General features: G+C 37.3%; 1 protein-coding gene across 4 annotated transcripts in view; it reads left to right on the top strand.

The window, feature by feature from the left end:
- The first annotated feature begins 33 nt into the window (after window positions 1–33).
- The window catches only part of PARN (poly(A)-specific ribonuclease), a 59,540-nt gene continuing 41,148 nt past the window's right edge, over window positions 34–18,425 (top strand). Inside the window, exons 1-18 of one of the 4 annotated variants that reach the window (XM_080386835.1) lie at window positions 34–180; window positions 538–615; window positions 1,488–1,567; window positions 3,422–3,489; window positions 3,584–3,665; window positions 4,409–4,469; window positions 5,154–5,319; window positions 5,522–5,587; window positions 6,343–6,381; window positions 8,234–8,276; window positions 8,928–9,008; window positions 11,119–11,175; window positions 12,258–12,335; window positions 13,440–13,483; window positions 13,971–14,013; window positions 15,738–15,813; window positions 18,021–18,131; window positions 18,215–18,284. In XM_080386835.1, the coding sequence (XP_080242961.1) occupies window positions 162–180; window positions 538–615; window positions 1,488–1,567; window positions 3,422–3,489; window positions 3,584–3,665; window positions 4,409–4,469; window positions 5,154–5,319; window positions 5,522–5,587; window positions 6,343–6,381; window positions 8,234–8,276; window positions 8,928–9,008; window positions 11,119–11,175; window positions 12,258–12,335; window positions 13,440–13,483; window positions 13,971–14,013; window positions 15,738–15,813; window positions 18,021–18,131; window positions 18,215–18,284 (1,262 nt within the window). In that variant the 5' untranslated portion in view covers window positions 34–161. Of the gene's footprint in view, window positions 185–537; window positions 616–1,487; window positions 1,568–3,421; window positions 3,490–3,583; window positions 3,666–4,408; window positions 4,470–5,153; window positions 5,320–5,521; window positions 5,588–6,342; window positions 6,382–8,233; window positions 8,277–8,927; window positions 9,009–11,118; window positions 11,176–12,257; window positions 12,336–13,439; window positions 13,484–13,970; window positions 14,014–15,737; window positions 15,814–18,020; window positions 18,132–18,214; window positions 18,285–18,425 lie in introns of all 4 variants that reach the window. The other 3 variants (XM_080386838.1, XM_080386836.1, XM_080386837.1) reach the window with 3 other exon arrangements.

The raw sequence follows: 18,425 nt of genomic DNA on the forward strand, positions 1-18,425 counted from the left end.
GCTCACGTGGGCGCTTACGTGCAGCGGGGCGGTTTCCGGAAGCGCGCGGCGGCGGCGGCGGCGGCGGTGGCGGGCGGGGCTGGGCCGGGCCGGGCCGGGCTGGGCCAGGCCGGGCCGAGCCAAGCCGAGGCGAGCGGCGGCCGGGCTGGTGCGGGCGCGGGATGGAGGTGATCAGAAGCAGTGAGTGAGCAGCCACCCTTGCACGCCCTTGCTCGGTTCACATCTCACGGCCGGTGGCGGGAGGATTCGAGCTGGCGGCGCAGAGGGTGTCCCTGGGCCCCGGCATCCCTTCCCTGGGCTGGCGGTGGGGTCCGGCCTCAGCCTCTCTTTCAGGGCGAAGAGGGTCCCAGTTGCTCCCCTCGCCCCTGAGGGCGGCGGGCGGGCCTCCGGCCGCGCCCCGGGGGTGAGGCAGCGGCGGGCGGGCCAAGGGGCGACAGGCCCCGCCGGCCTCACCGGCCCCCCAGCCCGCCTGGGGGGCGACGGGCTGCCTAGGCAGTCGGTAGTAGTCTCAGGTGTGTTTTCCCCCTTTACCCGCAGATTTTAAGGATAACCTAAGCAAAGTCTACGAAGCTATTGAAGAGTCGGACTTCCTGGCCATTGATGGGGAGTTTTCAGGTACAGTCACGCCTGTGGTGTGCTGGTGAACTGCTGGCGATACCTGTCTGGGGCCCTGCTTTGCGCATGTAACGTATCTCGGTATTACCTTGAAAAAGATAAAGCTAAGGCTACCACAACATGAAACCACTTACTATACGTGTGATAGAAAGGCTTTGATCAAATAAAGATATATGTCATACTCATGCTGCTTCTAGGCTCTCCCCACAGTAATCTTTTAATGTGTTAATTGCTTTCTGGCTGCAGCTCAGGAAAAAAATAATGAAGATTTTATGTGTGTGTCATAAATTCAAGAGATTGGGATAAATAAGGGGGGACCTGCAAGTTTTTGGGCAGGGAAAGGCAGCAGTAAGAACTTTTATGTTTGTAAAACCCAGAGGGTCTATGCATCAGAGAGGTGTCTTAATGATTTGGGATACACGGCTCAGTCAACCATGAAACATAAATGTGATCAAGATGGGGTTTTGTTTGCAGTACTTTTGGAAATATGGTTGTTCTTAAGTATTGCTTAAGATGACTAAGTCATTCAATGCATTTACGAACAACACTCTTCCCATTTTTCATTTGGCTTTCATCCTGCTTTGTGCTGTAAAGGCCCATCAACATTATCTTGCTGGTAGGTCTTTTCATGTCACTATCACGTTGAATAGGAACCAGAGCAGCAGAGAGTTACTGCTAGAACACTACCATGGAACTGGTTAGCTTTTACGCTAACATGCGTACTTTTATGCAGCAGAAAATCTTTCTCAACTGAAATAATCTAAACATGTACGTTTAAGTGAAAACGTTTTTCTTAAATTACAATTGTTGCATTTCTTTGCTGTGACTAATTTTGAAAAGCTTACTCAAAGCAAACTATTCTGCTTTTTCAGGAATCAGTGATGGGCCTTCAGTTAGTGCATTAACCAATGGCTTTGACACTCCAGAAGAAAGGTATCAGAAACTTAAAAAGGTAAAGTGTTTACCTTGACTAAAATGAAAATACTAGGAAGAAAGTTAGAGCTCCATAGTTCAGAGTGGATACAATGTTGGGAAACGTGACAGAGGTCTGTATGGTCAAGTTACCTAGAGCAGATGAGGATTGCTTATTTCATTGTCTCTACTAACACAAGAACTGGGGAGCGTTGCATTAAACTTGCAGAAGTCATGGTCAGAACAGACAGACAAACTTGATTCATCATGCAGGGCCTAATAGGTGTGTAGAACTTGTTAAAGGATGTTAAGAGTGTTAAAATTTAGCAGTTCAAGGAAGGACTTGGTAGGAGAAATTCAGCAACAGACAAACTGCATCAGGACTAGAGTCCTTCAGAAACTACCTCCCTCTGCCAGCAGGTACTGTTCGTAACAAAACTTAAATGCCAGCTGCCACCACTTCTGCCTCTCTGGAACACACACCAAAAAAAAGTGCTGGATAGTGCAGAAAGAGTTTTGAAAAACAGCCAAATGACCACAGGAGACGACATATGGTGTGTGAAGGTCAAAAGGTCAAAACTGTGATGTTTTGGATTGTGAGTTTGGTTTTGTTTTTGTTGTGTGGTTGGGGTTTTTTTTCCTAAAAGAGAAAGGAATCAGAAAAGAGAAATGCTAAGCATCTTAAGCGCATGCTGTTTCCTGAAGTGTCCAAGGTGTCAATAAACACTCTTTACTAATAGTCTGTGAAGAGATATTGCAGGATGAGGGTATTCCTAGTTAGTGCTCCTGCTGGGAAATTAGGACAACAAATGGCAAAACCTGAGGTGGCTTTAACTTAAAAAAAACAACAACTGAAAAGCATAAAACTCCCAACCCCCAAACACTAAAGGAGACAGTAAAAGTAGAGACTAGTCTGCAGAGCATCCAGGAGGCTGGAGGATGCCATATTCTCTTCACCTGGCTGAAAATGAGCTTTTGAGTGCTTCAGGGTAGCTGACAATTCAGGCTCTGCAGGCACGGTCAAGTCTCTGTTGCTCAATGTAAGAAGAGGTCTGGTGTATTGGAAGCAGCCTGAAATTCCTTGTTGTCACATTCTTAAGACTTAACTCTTACCAGCTAATAAATTAACTTGGTTATTGATATTTTTGATCTTTATACTTAAAGATAAGAGGATTAATTTTGTACTTCCTGTTGTCACCCATTATTTTTTCCCTATGATAGAATTGAATAATTCTAAGTGTTCTTTGTGTTTGAAATGAGTGTTTGACCCTCAGGAGGAACAAGTCTTTCAGTGAGACTGCAATACTTATTTTCTTGTACACTTGCAGTGGTGTTAAAAACCTTTCCAATACTGATTCAACAATTGTGGAATACTAGAGGGGATGATGATAAAGTGCCTGGTGACTATGCTGGCACATCTATCATGTTATCCGCTGTTAGCCACATTGATTAGAAGAATACTAAATGTGTTGTTACATACATTTGAAAACTATATTCAGCCAGTGTCCCTCACAGCCTGCTCCCACAGTATGGTGATTGTAAATGAACGTTGAGAAGGAGGCTGACAGCTGCTTTAGATGCAGCATCTTGTGTGTGTGTGTGAGCAACAAGTGGAGAGAGATGAGACTTCCCTCAGTTCTTGTCGGTTTATGGAATGGAAGTACATACTACAAATCATCTTTGGGCAATAGTAAGATGATCAAATGGGGATGAGAACTAGTTGAAAGACTGGTGTATTTGCTTCAAAATTACCAACAGAACAAACATTAGTTAGAAGATTCAGATTTGCTTAATTGTGAAATGGAGAGAAATCATATTTATTGTGGATGCACCTGGATTATCTTTAAATGTGCACGATTTTTATTCTCATGCAAAGTTTTCCTTTCCTTTGCAGCATTCTATGGATTTTCTGCTCTTTCAGTTTGGCCTTTGCACTTTTAAATATGATCATACAGAAGAAAAGTATGTTATTTTCTTATTCCTTGCTTTGTTAATTGAGGAATTTATGAAGTAATATTGATAAGCTGTATTGACATGCAACTCATCTTTTTCACAGGTACATAATGAAGTCATTTAATTTCTATATTTTCCCAAAACCCTTTAACAGAAGTTCACCAGATGTCAAATTTGTCTGTCAGGTTAGTAGAAAAACAAGTCTGATTTTGTTTGGTTATGGTATACCTGCAGCAAACTTCTAAAATACTTCCAGGAAAACTCTGCATCGTTGTAGAGGGAGAACTGGTTGGTTCTTTTAACCTTTTAAAAGGCGAAAAACATAACTTTCTGGTTTGTGGATTTTTTAAATAAATAAGCATCCATTTAGTAGCAATCCCTAAAAATGAGCTTTATGGGAATATCTTTGACTTCAGTATTTTAATCTTGTCACAGATTATTGTGTGGTTTCTGGAACTGGAGATAATGTTCCAAACCTGGCAAGATGATTCTATACATAACCTGCCCTCCCCACCACGCCCCACCTCTTGTCTGACTTCCTGCTCGCTTGCTTGTTCTGTTTGGTGCTTTATTTCCATCTGCCTGTCTCACTTTCACTGCTTCCCAGGCTATTGCTAGCATTTTTCTGATCTCGGATTTGTTCTCCTGTAGCATGTTTTGCTTTCTTTAGCTTCCTCTCTTCACATAGCTCATTCTTTCATCTTTATGCTGTTTAGTGTATTTATTGTTCTTGTACTTTAGGAAAATTGAAAGTGAATAACAAGAATAGTATAGCCTAAACTCTGTGTGGCTTCTTTAGGGTCACAAACTTGGTTGTTCTTGACTTTGGACTTTGTATACTGTCTTAAAAAGTGTAAAAATAACTGAGTTGATCTTTTTATGCCACAGATACTCTTGTCACTTGTAAAGTTATTTTCTTTTATTGCAGAGTTCAAGTATAGATTTTTTAGCAAACCAAGGATTTGATTTTAATAAAGTGTTTCGCAATGGTGAGTTTTTGTGGTTTTTTTTCTTTCAATGTCAAGAAGAAAAAGGCAGTCATTTGTGTTACTACCTTAACACATAATGAAGTTCTTAAAATTTTTCTTAGCCGATCTACTGTTGTGCTGATAGTTACTCTTTTTCAAAAAACTCATTGTATAGATTCAACAGAATAGAGTTCATATTTGGATAAGTGCTTTGTTGTTTGGCTTTCTTTGGTGGCTAAACATAAGTAGATAGAGTAACAAGTTATGTAGCTGTGTAATGGACCAGTAGCAACATTTCAGAGAATATATCTGTGCATTGTAGTAGGTGCTGCTGCAGTTTATTATTTAAGTGATGCAGATATCAAGGAAGAGGAGTACTAAATATTTTTGTGATTGTAATCTACAGCTCTGCAGTCCTCAGACTCGGGCCTTGTGCAGATGAGGCATATAGCTCTTCAAAGAGTCCAGTGGTACCAGCTAATTGGCATATGCTAGAAGGAAGCCTGCATAGACACAGATAAAGAATGGGGTCTAGAACAAATGACTGGAAGGGAAGGATATGTTTTAAGCCTTCAGGGGTGTAATACTGGCAAATGCTTAGTTAGTAATAAGTCTTAGCTGAATCATACATCCCTAATTTATCTCTAATTATGATGAGCTTTTAAATGTGTTCTGCTGTTCTGTTTGTTTGTTTGTTTTTTTAAGGAATTCCATATTTAAATCAGGAAGAAGAAAGACAGCTAAGGGAACAGTATGATGAAAAACGTTCTCAGGCCAATGGTGCAGGATCTCTGTCATACATTTCTCCTAATGCCGCAAAGTGTCCTGTAACAATTCCTGAAGATCAGAAAAAATTCATTGAGAAAATAGTGTAAGTAAACTTGTTTAATATGCTGTGATGTTGTTGAAACTAAAACATAAACGGTAGCGACATGTTTGTATGATGAAGCTATTTTTATTACTTCACTAGCTGTGCAAGAGTTTTCTTTGTGCTTTCTTGTCTTTTGGGGAGAGCTGTAAACATCATAAAAAGGGAACAGTAGACATATAAGCAAATAATCTATTTCTTCCAGGGAACAGATAGAAGACTTACTAAAGAATGAAGAAAATGAAAGTTTGGAACTGGAGCCGTGTACGGGGTCAGTTTCTGAAATTACATATCTTCTAAAAAAATATTTATTTTGGCCGTGTAAAATTACATGAGTGACAAGGAAGAACAGTATCTTTACTTGGGTTAACTTGAGCAAATTCTACATTTGGCTGATCTCTTAAGGTTGAGAAAACATAGCAATTTATATGGATATCATACTCAGCTTGCATCTAGTGACAACATACTTAAGTGTAGCCAAGGAGTGTCTTGCATATGTGAGCCTCTTGCTATTGCTGAGGTGCTCCATAAGCCTTGGATGTGCATTTTATAAACATGTTTCTCAAATCTATTGAGCTATTGGTTATTCATAGTTGACACTGTGTATTGAAACTTGTTTTGGCGGGTCTCCTTCCCTAAGTCAGTTTAGCTTTGGAATCCAGGTCTTTAGAGAGTACAGTTATTTTAAAAATAATAAAAAAATTGCATTTGGAAATACTAGAATATTGTGAAGCTGGGGGTAAGGTAACATCGCTGTATCTGTATTTAGTAATCATGACTACAGAATATTTGCTTTTGAGAAGATATGTGGATAACTGTACAAAATGATGCAAATGCCTTTACAGCTTGGCAACTGAACATCAGGATTCAGTAAAACCCTTCCAAGCCTATAGGTACTGGTAGCAGTGACTTAGGCTTTAAAAATCTTTATACAAATGAACATGGAGCCAGCTTTAACTGAGCATTATTGCTTTGAAACACTTTTATAAGAGGAGTATTAGTAACACAATTTTCTTTTGATTTTAGATTTCAGAGGAAATTAATTTATCAGACCTTGAGCTGGAAGTAAGTTACTGGTAATATTGCCTTACTGTATTTTTGTTAGTATTTCTGATAAGAAATCTGGGTAAGATCTGAACTACTTAGCTCAGAGGCGATTCATTTAGATTTTTTTCCTTTGAGAGAAGACTTTTATGATGTTCTGAAGATAAATTGCATTAAATAAGTTTGCGATGATTCATCTGAATATTTTAAAGCTTAGTATTTTATCATTCTGATCTAAAATCTGTGAATAGAACAGCACAACCTAGAATTATGTGCCAAATGCAACTTGACAGGTTTTTAGTGAACAGAAGGTGCATGTGCTTATATAGATTGTGGGCTTTACTTGAAAAACTACTAGTTCTGTAGTAGGTACTGGTATGTTTGTAGTTTTCTGTTAGACGCCGAGGATAAGCATTTCTGATGACTTAAAAATCCTAATTTTAGTAGTAATTCTCTTCTCCTTTCTTGGCTTTATTCCTCATCTTTGCCTAAATATATCCCTTAAGGCCTTAGGAGAAACTGTAAGGCTGTAGAGATTTTCATTATTCTGACTGTACTAGTAAAATGTGGAAATTTTTTTTTGTACATTGAGTTAATTCAATGTTGCAACAGTATCTGGCACTTTGCTGCTTACACTGAAAGTGGATAAAATAAAGCTTTCTATAAAATGGAATCTCAAGAAGTGAGCTTGAGAGCTAATCTGAAAAAAGAGAGGTGTGTTTTCAGGAATTTTTCTGTATGAAATTTTTAATGTAGTGATAGAATATCTATAGCTTCCGGCAGCACATAGTGTTTTGTTTGTCAGATACTTATTCTTACATCTTCTCTCAGTGGATGGAAGAGTGTGTTCATGAACTGTATTTATTTTAATATTCAGCTGTGTGTATACAGCTGTGTACATTGCGTGTGTTTATTGGCAAGAGAAAGCAAAGTTGTGAAGTTAGCATGGAGATAATGAAAGCAGAAAACTCTGGAGTTATTGATTGCCCTTGTGTCCTGAACTCTTCACAGGTAATTTTCTCCATTGAAGTGTTCTGTTATGCAAGACTGTTTTGATGCATGCAAGGTCTGTGACAAGGAACAGATTGGAAGTGAGGTCTAGGTTCAAAATTGTGTGAGAAATCAGGGTCGAGAGGACACAATAGTATTGTAGTATGTGTTCTCTAGTACTAGTTTTAGTAGTAGCCAGAGGATGAAGGAAACATTCTGGTTCTGTGGTGGTTATATAATTGTAGTAAGTTTATTGTAATGGGAAGATCAGAGTAATACCTACTTGTCAAGCAGTGAAAGACAATATTCTCTGGCCTTGCTGTTGGTGTGAATCTGTGTGGCTCTGTGTATGGTAGTACTTTGGTAATTGAATGTGATTGTGGCAGAATGATGCAGCTGTGTAGCAGAGGTAACAACACGTATTAATATTTTCTGTTACAGCTTACTGTTAACAGGAAGGTTTGTTTATAAGGATAAGTGACATATGAAAGGCATGCAGTCACAAAGAAGCTGTGTTGTGGCTGCAAGTAAATGGGTGCTTTCTCACTCATTTTGGCTTTGTATTTCTTGAAAGCAGAGATTATAGATGATGATGAAATATCTAGATGGTGCTTACTTAATATTACTAAAAGAAGTTGTTACAGGTTCCACAGCAATAGAATGGGAGATCTCGTAAGAAAATACAGTTTCATGCTAGCTACTGTTAAATAATGTAAGAAGGCCAATTTAGCTAGCTTATTGCTTCAGATTTCTTATTATTTTAAATTACAAAGGAACTTTTAATGGTTCTTTTGCACTTAAGACTTACAGTAATAATGAAACATGAAATTATCAAAGCACTGTTGTGATACACTGTATTTACTTTTCATTTGTTTTGACGTAGGTATCCAAAAGGTATCCATGTTGAAACTCTGGAGTCAGATAAGGTAACTAGGCATGTTACTGCCCATAACATCTGCTGTGTTTAAATAAAATTGTATTTCTCACTTCTACCAACTCTCCTAACTTTTAGATATAACTTGAGTTTTATTATGCAGAATGAAAAACATTTTAAATGGAATAAAATGAACTAGTTTCTAAATGTTAAATCTGACCAGCATATGAAGTGTAAACATGTATTTGTGTGGCTTAATAGTCTTACTTTTTAGTGTCCTTTTTAAAAAAAAAATATTTTAAAATGTAGTGGATCTGAAGTTCAAGACTGGTGGAAGTAGATCTTGATCTTAGAGGAAAAATAGTAGCATCACATGTTATATCCTCACTTTCTAGCACAAATCTCTGCTTCAAAAGACACTTGAAATTCACTGTTTACAAGGAAACCCTGATAACCTTTCTTCAGTAGAAAGTAGATTTAGTAAAAGTTAGGATTAGTGGATGAATCTTATACAGCTTTCTAAAGTAGGCTTTTGGGAGTAGGTGATAAAATGGTGCTTAAAATAGAAACAGTCATGTTGGCAAGTAACTGCTGCTGAGGTGTGACTTCGTTTTTGTTACAATGTAAATATAGAGAAACTTGCAGTGGTCTTAAATATGAACTTCTCAGAGTTATTCCTCAAACTGTACATTTTTTATTTTAGAAGGAGAGATATATTGTTATTAGTAAGGTAAATGAAGAAGAACGGAAAAGAAGAGAACAGCAGAAACAAGCAAAAGAACAGGTAAATAAGTACCATTTCATTAGTTTAGGTGAAAGAGGGAGGGGGAGAATCTATGACTTCAGTCAGCTATGCAAAATTGTGTGGTAGGGTTTGGTAGTATTTCCCTTCTGTTTGGCTGTGTATGTTGTTTGAAATTGGTCCTCCAAATTCTACCAGATAACTTAGGCTCTGCAATAGAGCATGAAGAGTTGCAAGACAGTCTGCAAAATTTTACAGAATGAGTAGCTGTGAAATACTGAAGAAATGTTCTCAAGCAGTGAATTCCTCCTTAGGTGAGTCTGCTCTATCAGAGAAGAGTGGCCTAGTAATAGGAAAGTCAATTTGCATATATTAGTGCTGTATAACAATAGTCATTGCAAAAAGTCTTGCAGAAATTCTCAAGCAAGTTTTCATGTTATTTGGATTCATAGCCTGTCCTTGGAGTAGCATTCTGTTACAAAACTTGCTTGCTCTTAGTTGTCTGAGTTAAAATGTGCTGTACAATTAATGTCATCTGATTTTTCTTGATAGAAACATGCTGCACATGACTACTGTAGTAACAAGTTGATTGGAAGGTCATGTCTGGTGTGTTCAGGCACTCTTGTTTATGGTACTTGGTATTTTTACTTACTGAGTCTGATGCAAGTTTCAAGAAGTCGTAAGACTTGAATTGTGGGAGTTCTTGATCACACTCTTGTGGTTTGTGCCCACATATCACAAGATAAAGTTTCAAGATAAAGTGAGTTTGGGTGGAGCAGATAACACTTGTATGCAGAATGCCTCTTAAGAGGGAAAGAGATACCTAACAGATCTCAACTAATGTGACAACTTTTTCCAAAAGGCAAGTTAGGGACAATTTGCTACTACAGCAGATTTTTCTGAAGTGGTCTTCATAGGTGTATTACTCTGACTAGTGGCATTCAGAGCTGAACGAAAATAACAGTGAATGTTTTTATCGTATTTCGCTTCTGGTTGAACTAAGACAGATAATGCAAGGGAGAAATTACTTCCTTAGACTGGAAAAAGAAAAACCTCTTCCAGAAAAAATTATTTAAGTGAAACTAGAATGGATGCTGTAGTCAGATCCTCCCAAACCAATCTAAGTTCGTTTAAAATGTGTAACTCGTATTATATAATACTGTATTTGTATAATCTTCTTGGTTTTTTTATATAAATAGTGAAGAATGTTTCTTCCCTAGTCTCCACGTTAGCATAAAAATACAATGATTTAATAGAAATAATCAGGATTCAACCTGCTGCATTTTATAAGAATATACGTAAAAAATATGGTTGAAGATACATAGGTTGATTTTATTTTTTTGAACTGTTTGCAGTCTAATAGTTGTTGGGCACTGTTGAAGATAGTGTAGTGATGATGAACTACAGCTGTGTTGATCTGGTTGGGGTGAAGCTAACTTTCTTTGCAGCAGCCCTTACGTCGCTGTGCTTTGCATTTGTGGCTAAAAGTGTTGATACCATAGCAAGTGTTTTGGCTACTGCTGAACAGCAGTTGCACAGTGTCCAGGTTTTCTGTCTCTCTTCCACTCTCCCCCAAAACCAAGTAGGCTGGGGAGGGTGTGGGCAAGAGGTCGGGAGGAGGTGTCCATGGTTATGGTGTTTATCTTCCCAAGCAACCTTTAAGCATGCTAGGGCCCTGCTTCCTGGCAAGTGGCTTGACATTTGCCTGCTGATGGGAAGTGGTGAATGAATTCCTCTTTCTGCTTTGTTTGCGTATGTAGCTTTTCCTTTTCTTGCTAAACTGTTATATTGATCCATGAGGGGGTTTTGTGGTTGGTTTGTTTTGTTTTTTTTTCCTTTAGTCCTCCCTGTGCCCCAGGAAAGGGGAGTGAGCAAGAGGCAAAGTGAGTGTTTGGCTTCTGGCTAGGGTCAACCTACCACAATAGCTTGTAACTTGCCCTACTTTACAGTGAACTAGAGCTACATATAAAACTGCAATTCTGTCAGCAGTGTCCTGCTTTGATGTCATATATCTTCCAAATATTGGCATTTCCTCTGTGGTCTGTTCTTGGTTATGTTGAGAAACAGTTTGAGCCAAACTGTTATATCTGCCAGTTTGCAGTTTTGACAATATTTGTGTTTGTTTCATTAATGTTAGAATCTTTGCTTACAGGAAGAATTGAATGATGCGGTAGGATTTTCCAGAGTCATTCATGCTATTGCTAATTCTGTAAGTTAACATAATTTTTAATTACCTTTGGTTGTAAGAAAAAAAATAATTAAAAGAAAGAATTCCTTTGCTGTTACATGTTGGAAGATAAGGTAAAATACAGGCTGAAGTGGTTTATCTCTCTTTTTTTTTTTTTCTCCTTTTCTCATAAGTCAGTGTTGCTTCCTGTTTTACAACGATTGAGTATGGTATGTTAAGTAAGCTCTTAAATTAATGACACGAACGACCTCATTATCTGTAAGAGTCAACAGTACCGATTTCTTAGGGCTCTTAAGAAGTAACTAAACTTTGAAGGGCTTTTTGTTTCTCTGTCCCCAAAAGATTATTTTTTTGTTTGGTTGGTTTTGGTTTTGTTTTTTTATTTTTTCCCCTGGCAGTTAAAGGCTTAATCTGAGAAGGTCATCTGGTTCACTTCTACGTACTTAGTTAAAATAGGCTATAGTTTTACATCTGTCCCCTTCAGCCCAATTATTTTTATGTAGTTGTTACAGCCTGCTGTGTAGAAAAATACCCAAACATATGCATATTGTTTCCTCTAGCAAATGGAGGATGCAGGGAAGCAGAAAAGGTTGTCATGTCAAATGAATCGAAGTTAACGTTTAAAAAAATTCTTGTACTTTTTCAAGAAGGGACTTGCTTCTACAGCATCTGGCATGAAAGATTATGCACTGTGAGAAGCCAGATCATGCCCCTAATAACTATCATGTATTTACAACAGTAAAGAATATATTGTGAGTTGTTGTACAAGTTGTAAATTAAAAGGTAGTGGACTGAGGAATCGTTTGACTTCAATCTTAGATTACATTTGGAAACCAAGTTATAAGTAGCTATTCTAGCACATCTTCTCAACATTTCAAGCTGCTGCTGAAGGCTTTGATAAGTGGTTGGGAGTGGAGGAAAAGGTGGGTGCTCTGAGAGAGTGGAGAGGAGTCTGTGGGGCAGGCAGAGAGCAAATGGGGAGGTTAGATTTGTATTTGTTCCTAGCTGCCCTTGGCTGGTGCCTGGGATAGGTGCTTTTCACATATTGCTCTTGCTGCGGCCATGGTTGGAAGTGTAACTAACATTTAACATTCTTCTCACAGGGCAAGCTTGTTATTGGGCACAATATGCTGCTGGATGTTATGCATACTATACACCAGTTCTATTGTCCCCTACCTGATGTAAGTAATCTTCTGAGTGTTCAGAGGATGAAATAATTTGTGTTTAGTCTCACCTCCAAACTTTCTTGTGAGTGGAAGCATATGACAGTCTATTAAGAGCAACAGAAAAGTATTTTAAAAAGAGCACTTCTTACTTCAGTGCCACTGACATATTTTCCTAAATCTTCATGTAGAAAGCTTAGGTGGATTTATTTCTTCTCCTTTACGTTTTTAAAATGTTCACATTAAATGTTGGAATTGAATTGTGGTTTCTGTTCATATCTCTTAGTCCTTCAGAAACTGCTTGGGTTGACTGATTACCTGCCATTGCAGGTAAATTTACCTTACTGACTTGTTAAGTTACTCGTTTGGGGCTTCAGCATTATCATGTGGCATTTTCCCCCTTGTAGTTTACAAAGTGGGAATACACATTTTCATATAATTCGGGTCAAGAGGTGGAATGTCTGAGTAATTAGAGGGAGCGTATTTTCGTGACTGCAGTAGTCTAACAATTAAGTTAAGCTGAGCTATGTATTAGCACCGAGGACGTTGTCTGAAGCAGCCAAAGGTCTCATTAGAAGGCTGGCTCGCATGATAGTTATATCACTTGCAGTTGTCAAGGGCTTGTGGGTGTTATGGGAAAGGCTTGGTTATGAGGTGGGAGAAGGGAGTCTGGGATTTGTTCAGATGGTGTTGGAACATAAGCAGTTGTCAGTTGTTCCTATACTTTTGACACTTGGAAGGTCTAAACCTGCAGGCAGTCAGCTGTCCGCCTGGAGTGACTGTATATATTCCATTGACGTACTAAATGCTGGGAACATTTAACTGTAACTGTTAACACAGCTGCAATTAGATTTAGTCTAGGTTATATAATAAGATAAAGTATTGGAGGTGATAGAACACTTATGAATCACGACAAATCAGAAATAATTAGTCTGTAGTTCTGTGTAATTGCAGGTGGTATTTATGGTAATGCTGATGAATGCGTCTCTTAGGAGGTGAGGATTCAGTCACTGTATCTCAGTTTTAGAAGCTGATTGTATAGTTGTAGCTACTGCTGTCGTCCTGAGACTGATGAACAGTTAACTTATTTGGATTTTATCTTCTGGTTTTACATTAAATTAGGACCTAAGCGAGTTCAAGGAAGTAACATCATGTGTCTTTCCCCGGTAAGTCCTTAGTTCAAAATGTCAACAGCTTTAGTATTGTTTTAGCAAGCTGATACTGTTTGTCCTAGCCCTGTAACCTAGCTGTTACTGGAAACAAATCTGGGAGCAAATTAGATAGTTTTTCAAGTATTCTATTCTGTATCTCCTCGTTTTCAGAAAATCAGCACTGCTGTTCTAATTCTTGGCAGAACAAGCAGTTTTGCTATCTTGTTGTTTTTGGCGTGGTGTTTGGTGTTCTGAATCTGCACTACGTTTGGAACAAGACTTATTTGCTACTTATTGTTTGTATCTCTTGTTATTGCTTAGTTGCTGTCCTTTTTCACGCTGAACAAAGCCGAGGAGTGTTTTGGCTGCTCTGAGATCTGAGAGTAATTTTTCAGTAGGGTGAAATTGCTGTTGCCCAGCTAATACACCAAAACATTTCTGAGGATTTGACAATGTGGACATTGTTCTGTTTCAACTCGCTTATGTTTGTCTTTGTTCGTAGGCTATTGGATACTAAACTGATGGCAAGTACACAACCTTTTAAGGTAAATTTAAGATAATGTTATAGAATGATTTGAGGATATGAGTTTGCTTTAAGTGTGTATGGAAACAAATTATTATTTTGTTTAGAGAAAAATGTCTAACAATTTTTCTGTGATGCTCCTTTTTTTGTAAAAGAATGCTTTTTATTAAAACCCCTTATCCAAACTTACAATATATTTAGAATACAAGTTTTTACTTTTGTACAAGTGGTTTTTGTGTTTATTGCAGTTTTAAGGTAACTTGGCAGCTTTGAATTCCAAAAAATGTAACGTTTTTGCTACTTAAAATGTGATTATCAGATTTTTTTTATCTTGTAAATCAACACAAGACTGCATGTCTCCTCAGGAGGAAAAAAAACGTTATTCATGAACAAATAGGACCTGAAAGCTGCTTGTATACTCAAAGCTTTAGAATATTGTGAATGCTGACTTAGATTTGTCTAGAAAAAGATTCTTGAACATCATCATTAGGTTCTATTGTGGCCTGCTGTTCAGTGGGTAGTCAGCAGGAAAAAAAAATTGCAGGTTTCTTTTAAAACCTCTTGCAGCATGAATTTTATTCTTCCAGAGAATTATTGGGATAAGTGATCATACTTTCTTGCTTTCCTGTGTGCCTTTGGAATGAATGAATTAAAAACCATGCTGATGAAGCAGCATCTATCTGCGTATGTCTCTGACTTTAGAGCATTGCGTAACAGAAAATCTCATTAAAGTGTACTTAGATATTTTCAGTTTGTCTTGCATACTACTGTAGTAAAAATAAAGGCTTCTGTATTCTGAAAACTCAATGATCCTGCACAAGCTTTATGTTTGGTACAGTTATATTGATATTTGTAATTTTTACGGTAGATGCTTGGAGTTTAGGCTGTTGTTGTCAAATGGTGCTTTGGGATGCCAATATAATGCATCATTTGAGCTTGTTCATTCTACTGACCTCTTGATAAGTTTTCAGACAGTAGACTTAGATCAACTGTAAACAGCTGTCTTGATTTAGAACCAAAGGAAGTTTTGTCCTTGTAAATTTCATACAACTAAGATATTGTGTGAGATTTTTTTCCCCACTTGTTACTGATTCTGCATGAATTTTCTTTGTCATACTGATTGACAATGTATATTTGATTAAGAACTTCAAGAAGTTTGGTTTGAAGATATTAATAATCTGTGTATCTTTTGGTGACATTTTGTATATGTATATATAGATACAATATTGCAACTCAGCAAAGCTGAAATGTAGGAGCAGCTTTCTGATTGTCAGGCTTCTTTTACTGTCTTATTACATTACTTGAAATCGGCAGTATTTACACTTACAAAACTGTTGAAGAATGTCCAGTCATCAAGCACGCTTCAGTACTCGCTTTGAAAGCCTTCACCATTATGATCGATATTTAGGATATTTTGCCTTGCTGGTTGTGCTTTCTTTTTCCCTGCCATGTAGGAACCGTGCATGGAACCTGATTCAAATAGAAATATTACTTTGGTATAATTCATCAAGAATTCTGAAAAGTATTAATAAATGCTTATGACTCATTATGTTGTAGGTGAGACAAGTTAACTTTTTAAAATATGTCTTGACAGACTTCTCTGGTGTATTAGTTTGAAATGAGGCTATATATAAATCTTTAGACAACACAAGATGGCAGCAGCAAATACTCATTTTATCCTATTTGATTTCAGTTTCCAGGGAAAATGTGCTTGGCATTGGCAGTTAATGATGTCTTTTCTTGCAGGAGATCATTAATAATACATCCCTTGCAGAACTAGAAAAGCGTTTGAAAGAGGTTCCATTCAGCCCTCCTAAAGTTGGTATGGATTAATCAAAATGGTCTTATTTCTGAAATGTTTTCCTCTTTCAGAGGAAAGAGAGTGCTTTGATTATTTTTGTTCTTGATCTGGAATGTGAATTCATCTATTAATAGTGTTTTGATGAAAGGGACTTTAAAGGTGGACAATATACATATGTGCAGGTATATTTAGAGCTGTTGGTGGAAGTCAGTAGGAATCCTTCCACTTTATTTCAGGTAATAGAAGAATGGATGTATTCAGTGAACAGCAGTTACATCATCTTTTAATGATGGCATTTTGGTTTTTAGGTTGAATTTTGATGACTAACCCGAAATTGTTTTAAAACTGTTTCATTTGGTGTTACTGTCCTTCACATCAAAGCCGGAGCATTCTAATAGGCCCTTGGACAGAACCAAGAAAATGTACATAGTGGTGATTAGTCATGTGTGTTTTAGAAATTTATTAAAATTCCTTTAGAGCTTTCTGTGCTTTGAGGTGAATGAAAGGATGTTTAATCAAAGGGCAAACTTATCTCAAGGTTCTGGAATTTTTCTTAAGCTGCTGATTTAGAAAAGGGAGGGCAATACTGAACAGTAGAGTATTTTGGAAGGGGAAGTCTCAATGCATAATCAAAACCAAGGTAAGTGATGCTTTTTTATATTGCTGAATGTGCAGAGCAGATTTACTTAAGCTGTAGTAACGAGAGATAATAAGATGGATAATCTACAATCTTCCTGGACAATAAGCAGGAGCTGTTGGTGCCTAGACCCTAAGTAGTATCATGAGTATGGAGTGTACAATAATTGCATGCAGACCTTGTACTGGCGTAGCCTCTGTCACTTTTTCTCAGGATGTAACATAATTTTGCAGCTGTCCAGTACTATTTTGGGTGATGTAATATAAAATAAGAATCTTACTGTATTTTTTTCTTGAGGAAAATATGACCATTATTGTTAACTGACTCAGAAGTGTTAATATTTAATCAGGGATAATTAATGTGGTTCAGAACATCCAAAGCAAAGCATGTTTTAACTGTTAATTTATGTTTTCTTTTGGATATGTAACTATTAAAAAAAAAATAATTAAGCACTAAGGAATGTCCTTTTCGGCTCAGCCAGTATAGCTTAACATTGTTTGTCTAATCTCGGACAACTTAATTTTTTAAATAAACATTACAAGGACTCATCTGGAAAAAGGCCTGATGTTTCTACTCTAGTTCTATATACAAAATTTGGATTCAGGTTTCTTATTAGAAAATACAAATATATCTGCTTACATATTTATATTGTGTAAGTTACGCTGCTAGTATGTTTGTATCACTATTTTAAATTCTGGTATGTTTAATTATTGTTTTAGCTTCTTTTGATAGGTTGAATGCAATAAATTAAACAGAATTACAGAATTCATGTTTCAGTATGTACCTTAATGTGAGGTTCATGATTCTGGCTTTTTAAACAGTTAACTTTATTCTTCCATTTCTATTCTCAGTATAACTCATAGGGGGAAATGAGCCAGCTTTTTAGAAGTTGAGAAGCTAGACAAAGGGGTGAAATAACTTCAGTGCTGGGAGTGGGAAAAAATTAAATGACAAAGAAGAAAGTGTGATATGCACATATTTCTCTGTTGCTGAGATAGGGTACTTCCAGACACTTCTCTTCAGAAAAGTACCTGTTAAGGTTTCCACTTTCAGAAGTGATTCAAGGGATACTTCTCCAGCTTTTCACAGAAACACCAAATGTGATTGTCAATAAAGTCATCAATAAAGAATTCTTTAATCACTTAGTTCCATCTTCATCATTTAAATAACTCAAAATCTGATCACACGTCAATCTGATGGTTAGCAAGCAGGTTAATATTCAAGTTTTCAATTGACATGAATGTCTATTTTTTTAAATGCAAGACAGTCAAGAAAAAAACAAGCTGTGTGGGGAATCCTGCTGTCATTGTATTAGAATTAATACTCCATTTTGGCTAAGTAGGTCTGTGAATGGATAGTTTTTTAGTAGAAAGAAGTTTCTACCCTAGGAGCCTATTCTTTTAAAAAAATAAAATCCCAAACTGTGCTTTTTTCAAACTTCCGAGATTTCAGAACTTCTGAATTTTCAGAAAATCATATAAATTAACCAAATTATGTTTGGCTGTGACAAAATAAGCATGTGGGTAGAGCATAGACATCTGCCTTTAACTTTCATGATAATGTGTTTACAAATATATTTTTTTCTCCTCAGAAAGTGCAGAAGGGTTTCCAAGTTATGATACAGCTTCTGAACAACTTCATGAAGCAGGATATGATGCTTACATTACTGGACTGTGCTTCATCTCTATGGCTAATTTCCTAGGTATCTACGTAGTCTTTTTCAAACCTTCTCTTTAGTGTGCTGTCTGTAGCTGCTATGTACTGAATTTCTTCTTCGTTCATCAGGTTCATTCCTCAGTCCTCCGAAAAACCATGTGTCTGCTAGATCAAAACTCATTGAACCTTTTTTTAACAAGTAAGTAGCTGTCAAATTAGAAGACCTGCTAAAACGTGGAAATAAGACACGAGCCTTAGAATATATATCTCTAGCCTCAGAATCAATGGCTAACTGCATTTTTCCTTACACTTCAGTTTTGATTGGCTTTCTGGTTCACAC

Source organism: Falco punctatus (genome assembly GCF_963210335.1).
Source record: "Falco punctatus genome assembly, chromosome: 4".
In the NCBI taxonomy this organism is placed as follows: domain Eukaryota; kingdom Metazoa; phylum Chordata; class Aves; order Falconiformes; family Falconidae; genus Falco; species Falco punctatus.